Source organism: Mauremys mutica, chromosome 2, assembly GCF_020497125.1.
Source record: "Mauremys mutica isolate MM-2020 ecotype Southern chromosome 2, ASM2049712v1, whole genome shotgun sequence".
NCBI lineage: Eukaryota > Metazoa > Chordata > Testudines > Geoemydidae > Mauremys > Mauremys mutica.
This window is the reverse complement of record NC_059073.1, coordinates 42,252,380-42,268,566: the sequence shown is the minus strand read 5'-3', so window position 1 is coordinate 42,268,566 and position 16,187 is coordinate 42,252,380. Positions and strand designations below refer to the sequence as shown.

Below are 16,187 nucleotides of genomic sequence, written 5' to 3'. Positions count from 1 at the left end.
CCACTGACAGCAGCGAGTCTTTGCTGCTGCTAGGGCCCCGGCCTGGGACGCAGTGGAGAGGGAGGGCCTGCGTCCCCCCCTGCCACCCACTCCTGGGTGACAGACTCCCCCTTGTCCTTTTCCTGGCCTGGAGAGGCTAGAACCATTTGAACTATTGCCTCAGTCCCTGCTTAAAGGCCTGAGTCCTTGACTGTTTGCTTGCTGCCCCGCCCTGACCCAGGGCCTGGGCTGCTATTGAATTGCTGGCTCAGTCCCTGCTTAAAGGCCTGAGTCTCTGACTGTTTGCTGGCTGCCCCACCCTGACCTAGAGCCTGGGCTGCCATTTGATTATTGACTCAACCCCCGCTCCAGAGGCCTGAGCCCCTAACCAAGTGTGCGTTATTCCCCACGACCGCAGAGACGACGGCTGGCGAACTAGAGCGAGGTGGTGGGATACCCCACAGCCCCGCTGAGGGACGAACCGCGGCAAGCCACACTACACGCACCTATGAACTGACTTTTCAGAGTAGTTAGCATCATATGCACGTTATAGTTCAAAGCATAGCCCCCCCACTAACTTTAGTGGCAGCTGCGAGTCCTCAGCACTTCCACAAATCAGTCCTCAGGGTCTCAAGTCAGGCGTCCAGAAAACAAGAAACTCACAGCTAATGACCCCTGTGAAAAATTTGGTTTAAGTGACTTGACTTGCATCACAGGCAAGCACAGAATCCAATTCTCCAGGACAGCATTCAACTGCCTCAACCATATGACAATCTTTTCTCTTTCTGCAAACCCTTATCTTCCAACTTCAGCAACAAATGATCAGCATCCTACAGACAACAGTCTACTTCACTACACAACCCTGATTTATCCTCACAGCAGGTCCATCCTGGCACTGAATGAGGCAGGTATCCCATGGAAAAAATAGTATGTGATCATGTAATTAAAGACTGTAATGTAATGCTTAGTAACAGAGGTGAACAGGCAACTTTAATTCTGGCATTTCCTAACTCTTGAATGCTTGAATGTGCAACCTTAATAATGTTCTTTTAACAAAGTTTTTTATATGTAATATATTAATACATGCTGAAAGGGCTGTTGTGCAGCAGGGTAGTGCCAACTGGTTCTTGTTAGGGAACCATTTGAAAACACTTACCCTAGTTTTTAATATACCATGTCAAACTAATTTCTGGTTCAAAGAAATTTGAATAGGTCTCCTCCTTAGGTCAAAGTTAGTTTTCTATCATTAGCCACTTTCAGAACACTCTGCTCCAATACCAGGAAGCATCTGAAGTGATTCCTAGATTTATTTCAGGTGAAGGTAAACGAAAAATCTAGGTCACATTAATGGGATAAAACATTAAAACAAAACCTAAGACAATTATTCTATACACAAGTGTCAAGTTCACCTTAGAAAAACTAGAAAAATAAGTTCCATCAGCAAGTATACCCTTCAAAAGAATTTCTGGTAACAAAATTCAGACCATGTGTGCAATGAAGCTATTTGGGAACTTTAAATTATAGTGATAGCTATAGTTACACTCTTAGCTCCATACAATTGAGATTATTGGTGGGGATGGGAGGGATATGATAATTCTGCCTCCCTCAACACTGCAATTTTGCATCTGAAAAGCCAAAACTGCTCTATCAGAAACAGCTATATTTATCCTGAAAGCTACATAATTTAAAATGTTCAAGTTTAAAACGCTAACAATTTTTGCACACAAAATTATAGAAATTTTTTCACATTAAGCTTAATTTTTTGTAATACATAAGGATGACATTGCTAAATAAATTAAGGGTTATCATTATGTTTATTAGGAGCAAAATATGACTATTTCTCCAAACCGCTACTTACCGTGTTTGTCTAATCCATGAAATTCTTGTGTGTGTGCGCATGTACATTTTGAACTGTTCAAATGCTTTTTTTCTATTGACTATGGGGGATGGAAGACAATCAATGTTAAAAGGCCAATGGTTCTGAGTAGAGCCCTGTGAAGGATTATTTTTTTTAATCCCACTCATTTCCCATCCCACCACGCAATACCCATTCTCACTTGCTCCCACATTGTTTCTTGCATTTTTTATCCCGCTCCTGCAAAAACCTTAGATCCCGCAAATTCCACAAGAGAGACAAATTCTCCCATGCTGCTAAAAAAATAAATAAATAAATAAATAGTTGGGGTGTGTGTATATATATATATATTATTTATGTGACCAACAGGCCTTTCAGGAATAGCATCCTTATATTGTACAATATCTTGACCTATGTTATATATATATATATATATATATATATATATATATATATATGTGGAATTCAGGCACAATTTTTACCACCAAAAGGATAAAACAAATCTTGCTTAAACCATGTAAAGAAATACTTTAACTCCTGTTATAATAGATATCAAACCTCTTTCTATCCCTCATTTAAGTATTAAAACCTTTATTTAAAAAAAAAAAAAAAGAAAAACTTGCTTTACATGGCTAAAATTCTATTTATGACAAACTGAAGAGAGTTTTAGTGTTTTCCCACAAATTACAGCAGACTGTATTTTTTGCCCACTTAATCCCACCCGCAAAAAAGTACATTTACCTGCCCCCACTATTATGGTAGCAGGTTCTGCGGGACCCACAGGATCCCAGTCCCACTGCAGGGCTCTAGTTCTGAGCAATTGTGAAGTAAGAAACTAATCTGAACTAGGCATACATGATGGGGGCAGGGAGAGGAGAGTGAGGAAACAGATTTGTTTCACTATGAACAGGGTGATTTAAAGGGGGTGGGGTGGAGAAGTAAAAACACACCGGGAGGGAGTAATTCAAGAAGTCAGCTAAGACCCTTCTTCCCAGACCTGCACTTCCTTAGTCACCATAGGGCCCAATTAAGCATCACTGTGTCTCTGCACCTTCCACCACTGGCTTCTTAAAGACAATGTGATTGAGTTTAAGGGATATCATCAATATATAAATTTTAAATTTTTCTAAAAAACTGTAGGGCCAGGTCTTATAAACCTTATTAATGAATAATTCTTAGTTACAAGATTAGTCCTATAGACTTCAGTGAGTTTATTTATGTGACCAACAGGCCTTTCAGGAATAGCATCCTTATATTGTAAAATATCTTGACCTATGTTATCAATAACTACCTTATATTAGCAAAAGCAATTTTTTAAAGATTTAGTTTACTTATCACTGTTAACATATTGTTTACTTTGTGTGCATTTCTCTGAGCTTGGATGAAGAAAATCAGTTAAGTCAATTTTGTTTTGGATTGTCGGTACTGTACTGTTTGGATTGTAAATACTGAAAAGTATATTTGTTTGAAAATTGATTACATTTGGGTAAAAAAGATAGATAGATATTGGCCTAAAACTTTCTGTACCTGGAAATATTTCTTTTTGTCTTGTGTTCTAAAAGCTTGTTTCTAAGTAAATTTAAACTTTGGGACAAATTTGGAGTTGACAGTAACTGCTTACGTGCCTAGTGAAGGACAGCTCTGTAGTAATTAAGTACCTAGTACTAAAAAAAAGGTGATTCTATTGCATAATATTAAATATTTTTTGAATAGGTGCTTGATAACTACACTGATATTTGAGAACTGCCACAGAATGCCTTTGCTATTAAATCATACATATAATTAAACAAAATTTTAGTTTAAACAGCACATCAATAAGCCCTTAGATACTATGGAGACATTGGCCAAATTAGTACCTAGGTATTTCACCATATGCAATTTTACCAACATTAGCCTTGCAACTATAAAAAGTTTTCACACACTTACAAAATTAACATTTTAAAGTCAGAAAATAAGGCCATCATACAGGGGAAAACAGGTTTCCCAGCTTCCAACAGAGGGCCACATACTGAGTCTCTTATTTGAAGAAAGCTCCCAATGACCTGCATTCTTTCTTAGGGTTTTTTGTTTGCTTTTTTACTATGGATTTGTCAGCATTTAAAGTGATTCTGGCCCACAGGATCAAATCTGGAATGTCAGTGCCTGAGGATTTCAGTGTAGGGGATGTTACCTGTGGATTGGCTAAAAATTTCACAGCTCCCATTACAATTACTGGACTGTCCCAGGCAGCCACAGGCTCCATTCATAAGGCTGGACACACTCTGGATCTTAAGTATCAGGGGTAGCCGTGTTAGTCTGTATCCACAAAAACAACAAGGAGTCTGGTGGTACCTTAAAGACTAAGGGATTTATCTGGGCATAAACTTTCATGGTAAAAAATCCACTTCTTCAGATGCATGGAGTGAAAATTACAGATACAGGCATTATTATACTGACACACGAGGAGAAGGGAGTTACCTCACAAGTGGACAACCAGTGCGGACAGGGCCGATTCAATCAGGGTGGATGTCCTGGATGGAAGCTGGAGGCATGTAGGTAAGTATAGCAGTCAGTAGGTTTCCATAGGTAAGTATAGCCGTCAGTAGGTCAGTGGTACAGTGCAAGTAAGTGATGGTCACATAAACACCACCCTATACCGGAAACCTACTGACCGCTATACTTACCTACATGTCTCCAGCTTCCATCCAGGACACATCACACATTGAGTTTCCAGATAAAAGTGATCTTTCAGAAAAACAACCTATTAATGGTTTTGGTAAGCTTTATAGTAGTATTCAGTCATCCACTATTGAAACAGTGGCTCCTAGATGCCCTCTGCACAAGCTCCATACTCACCATGGTTCCCAGAAAAGACAGATCAAGTGAGAGAAGAGACAACCAGAACACCAATGACAGAAATCTCATGCAGACTGCAACCAGTTATATAGTTTTGTTCCCCTACCAAAGGAACTCCAATACAGAAAAATACCATCCTTACTGGCCAATAGCTTGGTCAAGCCTAGCTATCTAATCACAATTACAGAGTTGAGTCCTTCCCCTCAAAATTTTCATATTACTTGGCAAATAAAAATTGCTTGAATTTAGAATAAACTGTTTACTTCTGTAGAAATGGAACACTGTCTTGAGGGAGCAATGAATTAGTCTTCTGAATTTCAGCCAGTATTGCTCACTGAAGTTAAAGAGGTACTGAAGTAGCTTTGTGCTACAACCTGTAAGGTGGACCCATGACCTTCTGGGCTGCTGAAGGTCAGTAGGAAAAATGGTTGGTTTCTTCTTGATTAACACTGTCAACATTTCCCTATGGAAGGGCAGTGTGCAAGTAGCTCTTACAGCTACTGTGAAGCCAGTGCTCAAGAAATCAATTTTGATGCTAACAATTTATAGAGTCTTGATTTTGGGGGAAGTTCATGAAAAGGTTGTGGTGGAAAAATTAATGTGGGTGGAGCTTTTTGTTTGTTTTGATTTTTGCAGTCCTCTGGTTTCCTTGACCGCAGTTTATAGGTTTACAGGCCTGGATATGAGATAGAAATTGCACCAGTTATACTAGTGGATGATCTCCGAGAAGCAGAAAAAGAGAGAATCTGTGCTGATCCTTTTAGATTGGTCAGCAGCTTTGATATTGTTCCTTTGCTTGTGAACTATAGCAGTTGGTTCAAGGAGTCACTCTTAACTTTTGGAAAAAAACAAGCCACTGGCTGTGGATTCCTTTGCCCAAAGGATTCTTTCCTGCAGGATACCACAGGGGGTTAGTGGTACCACCATTATTTCTGTTTGAGGATGCTGGTACAGTTAGTGAGGAGACTTAGGGCTTGTCTACACTACCCACCGGATCAATGGGCAGAGATCGATCCAGCAGGGGTCGATTTATGGCATCTAGTATAGATGCCATAAATCAACTGCTGAGCACTCTCCCATCGACTCCGGTACTCCACCAGAAAGAGAAGCGCAAGCGGAGTCGACGGGAGAGCATCAGCTGTCGACTTACCGCAGTGAAGATTTTAAGTACGTCGACTTCAGTTACACTATTCATGTAGCTGAAGTTGCATATCTTAGATTGACCTTGCATGATAGTGTAGACAAGCCCATAGGCTGCAGTGTATTCAGTATGACAACTCCCATCTCCATCATGTCTGATCTGATTGAACAAAGGAATAAGTTACCCAGTGTCTACATTAACTATGGGTTTGGATGAGAACTAGCTGATTACAAATTAATCCAGACAGGAAAGTTATAATGTTGTTGGCCTGGTGAAAACAGTTAAAACTTACAATGGCACCTGTAATGGAGGGACAGTAACAGAGGTGTGCAACCTGAGTGCTTTATTACATCTTGGATCACCAAATGATGGTTGTGATTATTGCACTTTCCCCTTCATCAGCGCCTATGGAAAAGAGTGCCCTTGATAAAGCTAGCCATATCTTTGTCAACTCAGAATAATACATAGGGTCACACCTTGGGACCGTTCAAAATGTGAAGCTAGTGGAGACTATCATGGCCCTCTTAAATGAAGTTGCATGTTGAGAGCACATTACACTACTGCTCCTGGATATATACTAGCTTCCAATAAACCTCTGGGAGGGATTCCAGGAGTTGGCTTACCCTATAAAGCAATAAATGTTTTGGGACTTCATTAGCTGAGAAGCTGCCTCTCTTTTGAGCTGGAACCTCTTTGATAGGAAAGGGGACTGGCTAACAAGGGTCTGAAGGGTACTCAATTTTGGAATTTGTTTCCCATACTTCTGGTCAAACAGGACTGAGCCAAGATTTGTAACCTTCTTGACATGCTGCAAAGACCAAATCTTTCTGCTCAGTCTTTTTACAAAGTGGTGGGCTGAGGGTTGAAAGGTTTTGGTGGAGATGTATGTATATTATATGGTACATTTTTAAGTTTACAAACAGGCACCGAGGGCAAAGAATGAGTGCCTTAAGATTTTTTTATTTTTAAATAAATATGAAAAAAATCCATCTCTTTCTTCACCTATTTTTAAATAAGTTAAAAAAAAAAATCACAGCACCATCCTCCATTATCTTGTCCACAGGTTGGTTGGCTGTTTTTTGGGAGGACAGGATAATCAGCTACAGAGACAGTTAAAATAGATTAAGGTTTATCTATTTTCCACCTATAACTGCTAAATTAAGAATGTTTTTCCTGAAGCAACCACTTTGTTTGTTTACACTATGGTGATCTAGGAAAATTCTAAAATACATAACTATGAATGAGAAAATAGGTGAGGTAATATCTATTATTGGACCAACTTCTACTGGTGAAAAAAAGACAAGCTTTTGACTTTACAGTGTCTTTTACAATAGGTGGTAACTACCTGTGCTAAACAATACATTCCACCTTTTACTTAGCTGCAAGAGCCTGAGTGCCTTTCCCAGACCTGAAGAAAAGTTCTGTGTAAGCTGGTAAACTCTTCTCCTTTACCAACAAAAGTTCGTCCAATAAAAGATATTACCTCACCAACCCTGCCTCTCTAATATCTTGGGACCAACACAGCTACAACAGTACTGCAAATAACTATGAATGGCAGTGGGCAGTTAATACACAATATGTCAAACTTAAGAATTAACTCTTCTCTCCTTTCTTTAAGTGAAGTGGTTTATTTCTTGTGGAAAACATAAAAACAGTAAAATAAGTTTCCAACTTATTGTTTCCACAAACAAACTTTATTTTAGGTGAACCACAAAGCATTGAAGTATTTAGCCAGCCTTATTCCAGTAATATGTAGTCAGAAGTTTTCCATCATGTAATAAAAAGTCATACAGCAATCAAGTTACTGTTCCAGAGAATCAACAGTATAAGTTGTCTTGTTGTTCCTCCATCATTACACAGTAAAATAAGGTAGTTTCATTCTTATAAATCATGGCAACCATTAATGGGACACACAACTTGCCTTAGGTACTATTGTAAATAGCTTTTTCATTTAGAGTTATATGACAAAGAGTTAAAACTGATTTTAGTGGAAATGTGATTAACTAAATACATCATAACTACATGTAGGTTTATTAAATCCCTTTCAAACATCCTGAAATGATTTGCTGGTAAGGGCATAAGGGGAGGGGAAGAAGATTATACTTTTAAGGGCATATTTTAAAATTAGAGCAACTCCTTCTGTTGCATTTACTAGTCATGAAATAGATAGCAACTTATTCGTCTTTCAAATTACAATGATGTAATACAGGGGTGGGCAAACTATGGCCCGGGGGCCAGATCCGGCCCTTCAGACATTTTAATCCGGCCCTCGAGCTCCCGCTGGGGAATGGGGTCCGGGGCTTGCCCTGTTCCACATGTGCTGTGGCTCCGGACGACTCCTGGAAGCAGGGGCATGTCCCCACTCCAGCTTCTATGCGTAGAGGTAGCCAGGGGGGCTCCACCTGCTGCCCCTGCCCCAAGTGTCACCCCCGCAGCGCCCATTGGCTGGGAATTGCAGCCAATGGGAGCTGCAGAGGCAGTGCCTGTGCATGGGGCAGCATGCAGAACCCCTGGCGGCGCCTTCACGTAGGAACCAGAGGGGGGACATGTCGCTGCTTCCGTGAGATGCTTGAAGTAAGTGCCACCTGGGGACTGCAACCCTGACCCCCTCCTGTGCCCCAACCCCCAGCCCTGATCCCCCCCCCCTCCTCTGAACCCCTTGGTCCCAGCCTGGAGCTCCCACCCTCCCCATATACCCCACCCCAGAGCCCCCTCCTGCACCCTGAACTCCTCATTTCTGGCCCCACTCCAGAGCCTGCACCCACAGCCGGAGCCCTCACCCCCTCCCACACCCCAACCCCCAGTTTCGTGAGCATTTATGGCCCACCATACAATTGCCATACCCAGATGTGGCCCTCGGGCCAAAAAATTTGCCCACCCCTGATGTAATAGAATAGACCCCTTAAAAAAAAAACTCACATACCACCACACACACTCAAACAACAGTTCCAAATACTATTTTCCCTTTACAAACTGGACAAGTCATAAAGGCCAGGAGGTCTGGACAACATTTATTCAACAGTAACTCAGCAAAAACACCGAGTACAGATGCTTTTCAGGGAAAAACCTTTGCTACCATAAATAGGCCATTGTTGAGATCTGGGAGTATTCACACAAACAACATCAAAGGGATTTCACTTTTAATAAAGTGTTGCATACATATTTTATAACAAAAAATAGTTTTAAGCTAAACATGGCACCTAGGTAATATGACATTTGTCATTCTAAAGAGACAACTCCTAGTGACTTCCTTAAAAGGAAAAAGAAAAATACAAATATTGCGGGGGGGAGCAGTTGAGAGATAATGCTAGCCTGCACCTAGTGAGTACTTGATAGGTCAAAAACATCATAATTCCTCTCCTCCCCATGTATATTTTTGTTATGTATGGTGCAGGAAGATGTCAAAATAAATGCTGGAATATCAATTTTGGGGAAAGACGGGGAAGAAAAAAAAAAAACAGAGCCCAATCAACAGCTCAACCTCCTAAACAAGGTACCTACAGGATGGCAAGTGAGAGGTGAAGGAGTAAAGAGGAACAAAGTATTAGTTTTTGTTCCATCAGTGAGAAAAAGAATTTGTACATTTTAGACCTACAAACTATGCCATGAGTGTCCTTTTAAGATGCATAAAATTATCAAGTGAAATTAAACTGAATTTTGTGATCTAGAATACTATCTTGCAGATGAAGAGGCAATATTTGTGTAGCTGAAATAAATACCATATTTGAGGGCTCCCATCTTGAGAGGTTTCGTAGATTAATAGATTCTAATCACAACTTTCAATTCCCATTAGTCTCAATGAAATAAAGAGTGCCCAATATTAAGGGCATGTCTACACTGCAAAGAGTGTTCTCAACCCAGTTTAGCTAACCTGAGTTAGTTAATTCAGGATTAAAATAGCAGTGAAAACCCAGTGGCTATGCCTACACTGCAAAAAAAACCCAAACAAAAACAAAAAAACAAAAAAAAACTGTGGCAGCAAGTCTCAAAGCTCGGGTCAACTGACTCAGGCTCACAGGACTCACACTACGGGGCTAAAAATAGCAGTGTAGACGTTCCCACTCAGGCCAGAGCTTGGGCTATGAAACAATGTAATGGGGCAGGTCTCAGACCCCAAGATCTAGCCTAAACAGGAATGTCTGCAGTCCTATTTTTAGCCCCACAAGCCCAAGTCAGTTGACCTAGGCTCTGAAACTCATTGCCACGTGGTGTTTTGCTTGTTTGTTTTTGCAGTGTAGGCGTACCCAGTAACTCAGCTTTTACCTTGGGTTAGCAATTCAATCCTGGGCTCCCATACTCGAACTGCTAATATGAGTTAAAAGCCAACTTGCCATGTCTTCACTGCTATTTTAATTCAAGTTAGCTAACTCAGGTTTGCTAACCCAAGTTACGAACACACTTTTTTTTTTTTTTTTTGCGAGAGTGCGCAGTGTAGACATGCCTTTAGGATTGAGCCCTCTTCAAAAATTCCCCTAGAGTTAGACAAAGCCTCTAAGCAAATCTTTTCTCTTAGTCAGATTACTTAAGACTAACAGTTATAATAAAGCAACAGTACAAAAAATACACATAGAAAAGAGAACTTACTGTTTTATTCCGTAATCTAATTATGTCCGAGACAGAGCCAGCTCCACAATACTCCATAACAATCCATAGATCTGTGTTCTTAAAGTAGCTGCCATAGTACTTGACAACATAGGGACTAAATATAAACACAAAACAGTTGAGATTCATATATTAATAATCATCGACAATGAAAAAATATCCAGGGTCAGTTGTAACAAGATGAGAACTGCAGAGTCACTAGGACAGCCAAAGATTGTGTGGTGCATTTGAGTGAATTTTAGGTCATGATGGGATTACCTTAATCAACGCCTCAAAAAGGCCTGGCTAGATTTCCAGAAGTTTGGTTGCTTTACCAAAATGACAGAGGCACATGTAGAATGACCTACAATACTCCCACACCCCTCAAATAAATACAAAGACCTCCCCAATCACCAGTTCCTTTCTGATGAAGGGGAAGCACCTTCTTCACTCCCCTTTTCCTTGGGAAAAGTCTAATCCCCTTTTCACTATCTTCAGGAGCCGTCTCCTTTTTCTCTCTTTCCAGTGTTGAGTGGACAGCGTAGAAATCATTCTAAATTCCCCCTTTTTTCCCCCCACACAACCAGCAGGAGTCTATTTAAAAAACAAACCTGAATAGCTACCTGAATATTTTTCAATCTAACATTTTGCTATAGAAATATTTATGGAACTCTAAGTGCATTTTCCATATTAAGTTTTAACAGAAGACTGTTATTTATATAGTGCCATAAATAGTGCGTGTTGTATTTCCATTCATCAACATATCAAATAAAGGACATAAATCCTCCCTTGAGCTCAGGGGCCAAAGGCACAAAGGACTCCAGTAGAATATAAACAAGTGCCTCCAATCAGAAAGGGAAGCAGTCCCTGTAACTGGAATGCTTAATGAATTAGGGGTGTGACGTTGCAACCCATAATGCTTTATAGAAATATGCTTATGAGTGTAAATGACATAACTGAAATATGTTTTATGCTAGATATGCCATGTAACATCTTTGCAAAGGTTATGATCTACTGAGTGTGTTCATCCTATTTGTATGAATGTATCATTCTTGTATCTGAAATGAAGAATATGAAATATAACTCTGAGGTCCTATTGTAATTATGCAAAGTGTGGGCCATTAATGGTGGCTTGGAATCTTGATGGTTCCCATTAACCACGATAATTGGTTGCAATGGATCTGTTTACTTGAAAGTCTTCCTGTATACCGGTGTGCTGGCAAGTGGGTAATGAAGTCTTACAGTGACATGTGACCATGTCACCTGAACTGGAATCCATCTTCTAACGTGGTGCTTTTCCATTTAGAGGAGGGATGGGAACAAAGGACAAAGGATTCCCACCTTGTGCAAAAGATATATAAGGGGGTGGAACAGAACAAAAGAAGCAGCAGTCATGAAAAATCCCTTAGCTACCACCTGAGCTGGAACAAGGACTATACTGGGGAAAGGATTGGGCCCAGACTAGAAGAAGGCTAGTCTGTCAAAGACACTTATTGGAACATCTCTGAGGGTGAGATTTACCTGCATTGTTTCCTACTGTATTAGGCTTAGACTTGCATGGTTTATTTTATTTTGTTTGGTAATTTACTTTGTTCTGTTATTACTTGGAACCACTTAAATCCTACTTTTTGTATTTAATAAAATCACTTTTTACTTATTAATAAACCCAGAGTATGTATTAATACCTGGGGGAGGGGGGCAAACAGCTGTGCATATCTCTCTATCAGTGTTACAGAGGGCAAACAATTTATGAGTTTACCCTGTATAAGATTTATACAGGGTAAAATGGATTTATTTTGGGTTTGGACCCCATTGGGAGCTGGGTATCTGAATGTTGGAGACAGGAGCACTTCTTAAGCAGTTTTCAGTTAAGCCTGCAGCTTGTGGGGGATGTGGTTCAGACTTGGATCTGTGTTTGCAGCAGGCAAGCGTGTCTGGCTCAAACAAGGCAAGGTACTGAAGTCCCAAGCTGCCAGGGAAAACGGGCTCAGAGGTTGTCCCAGCACATCAGTTGGCAGTTCCCAGGGGGGTTTCTGTGACCCAACCCGTCAGAAGGGGTGTGGGATTGTTTTGCATGAGAGTGTGAGAAATTGACATGCAAGTTTTTAGGATGAGGCTAGTTCTTATCTGCTGGTAGGCAGTAAACAGGATAATAAATTAGAAGGTGGTACAGAATGGCAATTATCCAATGAAGTTACAGCTGTGCTTGTGTGTACCTTATTAACCAATTAGCAACTGCTTGATTGCTTGACCTTAATTGTATATAAGAGCATGCTGGAGAGAAATAAATGACTTTGCTGAAAATCACACTGATTGTTGAGCTTTGTTCACGCACGCCTGCGCTGCAACAAATGGTGACCCCGACGTGATTCGTATCGAATGAAAGTGTCGGTGGCCTGACCCAGGCGGAGAAGCCCTGAGCCCAGAGGCGAACGGCCAGGAGCCTGAGCCCAGAGGCGGGCGGCTGGGAGCCGCGACGGGGAGTGCTGGAGAAGCCCCCGGGCGTCCGAAAAGAGAGGCGCACCTGAGCCCTGAGGAGAGCGGCTATAAGCCGCGGTGGAGAAGGGCAGAGCAGCTAACGTGAGTACCGCTGTATCAGCTGAAGAAAAGATAACACAGAAGCCTTTATTGCACATTATGAAGCGGCAGGGAGAAAGGCTCCCCTTTGATATGTTATCCCGCCTGCTGCGGTGGGGACAGAGAAGGGAACCTTTTGTTAAGCCGAGTACAATTTTTAATAAAACTGTGTGGGAGCGGCTAGGCTCCAAGCTTTGGAAGTCGGTGGCTCAGGGTGATAAGGAAGCCTTTTCCCTGAGTCCAGTATGGAATAAGACAAAGAAGATAGTAAAAACTCTCGTGGCCGAGGCAGGAGTGCAGGCGGCCCTTTTTAAGCTTTTCCGCCCAACGCCCGAAATGCCTTCTGTGTTGTCGGTTGGAGCCAGGGAGTTTTTCGGTGGCAAGGACACGGTGATACCTTTGGCTTCCGACCTGGATAATGTTGCCCCTGTTATGGTTCCACTACCCTCCAATACGCCCAAGCCTATGAAAACAGCTTTGCTGTATGCACCCCCTCCCAAGCCATGCCGTGTCCACGGGACCTGGGGGTGTCACGAATGCGGGGAAATAAAGGAGGCTCGGGTGAGACACGTGCCATCACAGGTCTATCCCAATTTGACTACGCCTATTCAGTTTACCCAGTTTAATGTCTTTTATAAGAAAATGGAGCGCCAGGGTCAACAGCTACAGGCCATTTATAATAAGTTAAATCAAATGCAAGGTCTTCCAGCTGGATCATTGTGGAAAGAGGGGGAGCAGGCAGAGGCTCGTGAGGAGGTGCTCCGTTGGAAGCGAGCCCTGGACGAGAAAGCTTTGGAGTGCATGGCACAGGCAGAGGCTCGTGAGCAGGCAGAGGCACGTGAGGAGGTGCTCCGCTGCAAGCGAGCCCTGGACGGGAAAACTTTGGAGTGCATGGCGCAGGCAGAGGCTCGTGCCGTGGCCCCGGAGGTCGTTCGGACCTACAAGCAAGTAAGTTGTTTTGGCAGGAGCCCGGAGAAGGCGTCCCACGCTGGCTGGTCTGAGCCGGGGACAGTGCCGGGAAAACCGTTATGCTTCTCCGGTATGAGCAGCAACAGCTGGGTGTTCTGACACAGGATTTACAGTTTAAAAGAAGCCAAGCAGGGAAAGTAAAAGAACAGCATGAGTTAATCGAAGACAGCTCATTCTTTTCTTTTTGGCCCCGGTCAAGGACATATTGCTCACAGCTCAGACTAATGAGAGCTGAAAAACCGCCCAAAAAAGCTAATGAGAGCTGCAAAATCCTGCCAGGCACTAACGGAATGTGTTAGCTGTCTCCTTTCACAGGTATGGAAGAGCTGCCCAAAGATTCTAGCAGCCCTGCCAATTTTGCAACCAGGAGACTGACTGCCTGGACCCATGATTTTATTGCAAAAGACCCCTTCACATCAGGAGAATTTTTCTACTGATGATTGGCCTAATTATTTTTTAGTTTCATTGTGCTTTTAAATAGCAGGACAAAAGGACAAGGTAACGTGCTGGCTAATTTTTCCCTCGTCTGCTGCAGCCCCCACGTCCTGATTATTTCCCCCGTAGAAGCTGAACCACGACGGTGGTGGAAAAGAAGAAAAAACACTCACGTTGTTGATATTGCCAAAGTCCAGAAATTCCTGACTAAAAAGACATTGAGAACTGACCCTGGTGAAGAAATAAAGAATTGTACACTGGCAGGAAGAAATTTGGGACTCCTGCTGAAAAATGTGATGTTAATTGGATTTTGGGATTTATTCTACAGGCTGCGCCCTGTGTTTTGGATAAAAATTTTAGCATGTATTGCCCCCCCCTCATTGGATTGTAAATGATATTACCCCCCCCCCATTACTACCCCAGTTTTTTAGAGCCTAATTGTTTTTTGTTTCTAAAGTTTGAGAAAACTCAGCCAAAAGGTTTGTTGAGTATTCTCAAGGGGGGAGTTGTGGGTTATTTAGGCATAAATTTAGGTAATTTGGGAGAATGGCTTTGAATTTATGTGACCCAAAGTACCTTTATGTAAGTGCTTTTGTTAGCCTTATTAGATTTTTGTTTATTTTGTGTTATGTGCTGATTATTGGCCGTTGTAGACTGCTTGATACTAGATGTAGCCTATATTATAATAGATAGGTTGAAAGCAGATGTTGTAATTAAAGTTATATTTGTGGGAATGTAGCCCCCACGGTGGGAAAATACAGATAATTGCTCGCAGTAGAGATTAGAAGGGTGGGGGCTAGTTAAGAAGTACACCCTCCTAGCTAAATTGATAGTGGGATAAGTTGGTATTCATGAAAGGAACGGTTTAGCAAGAGGAAAAAAGGATCGGGCCCAGGCGGCCAGGCTACAGACAAAAGCTTGGGAATTTCAAATATTCAGGGGGATACTTGGAATGGTGATTTAGTTGAGAAAGGTGGCTGTTGGAAGACAAGCTAGTAATTTTTAAGGAGAGTACAAAGTTAATTTTGTGGTTGCTAGAGGGAATAATAGCTGACTTTTGTAAAAATGCTAAGAGAAAAGTTTTTGGTGTTTTGAAATGTTTGTAAATAATTTTAGGCAAAGAAATTAGTTTGTAATTGTTTGGCTATGAATAATTTTGTTGCATTAGCTGAAGAATGTATATAGTGCTATGTAATTGAGATTGTATTAGGTTTTATGGGCATATAAGTGGTGATGTTTTTTTTTAGTGTTTATAAGTAGAAGTTGATAGTAAGAAATTTTAAGCTGTGATTAGCTTTGGATTTTAGAGGTGAGCTAGGAAGCAATTGTATTATTGTAAATGATTTAATTGATGATGTAATTTTCCTTTTTTTGCCTGGTAGTAATAAGGGTATTTGTATATTGTATGTAATGATTGCTTGCCCAGTAGGGGTAGTTTTGTTTTTGTTTATTAGATATTAAAGAAAATTGGTGTTAGCTGCATAGCATTTAATGTACCATGCATTTATTTATAGAGTTTACATTTATGTTTTATGTCTTGTGTTTGTTTGTGACATGTGTTTTCTGGCCAGAATTGTTGTGGTGTTGTTGAGATGTTTATGTGGTTTATGTTGTGTTTTTTGCTGTGAATCCCCCCCCTCAGTGTCAGTTTGATCACCTGACACATGAGGGATGGATTGGTAATAGAAATTTTGTCACAATTTGGTGTGCAATAGAGAATGGGGGAACCCTGCAGACTTTACACCATTTTTTTTTTGTTTTACCCTTGTTACTTTATGTTTGTTGTGTTTGATGTTGTTGGTGTTATATGTTGAG

At 41.3% G+C, this 16,187-nt stretch overlaps 1 protein-coding gene across 1 annotated transcript in view; it reads right to left on the bottom strand.

The window, feature by feature from the left end:
• STK3 (serine/threonine kinase 3) overlaps nt 1-16,187 on the bottom strand; it is a 280,535-nt gene that overhangs the window by 229,029 nt on the left and 35,319 nt on the right. The window contains exon 4 of the mRNA XM_045006079.1: nt 10,395-10,509. Within this exon, the coding sequence (XP_044862014.1) occupies nt 10,395-10,509 (115 nt within the window). The remainder of the gene's footprint in view (nt 1-10,394; nt 10,510-16,187) is intronic.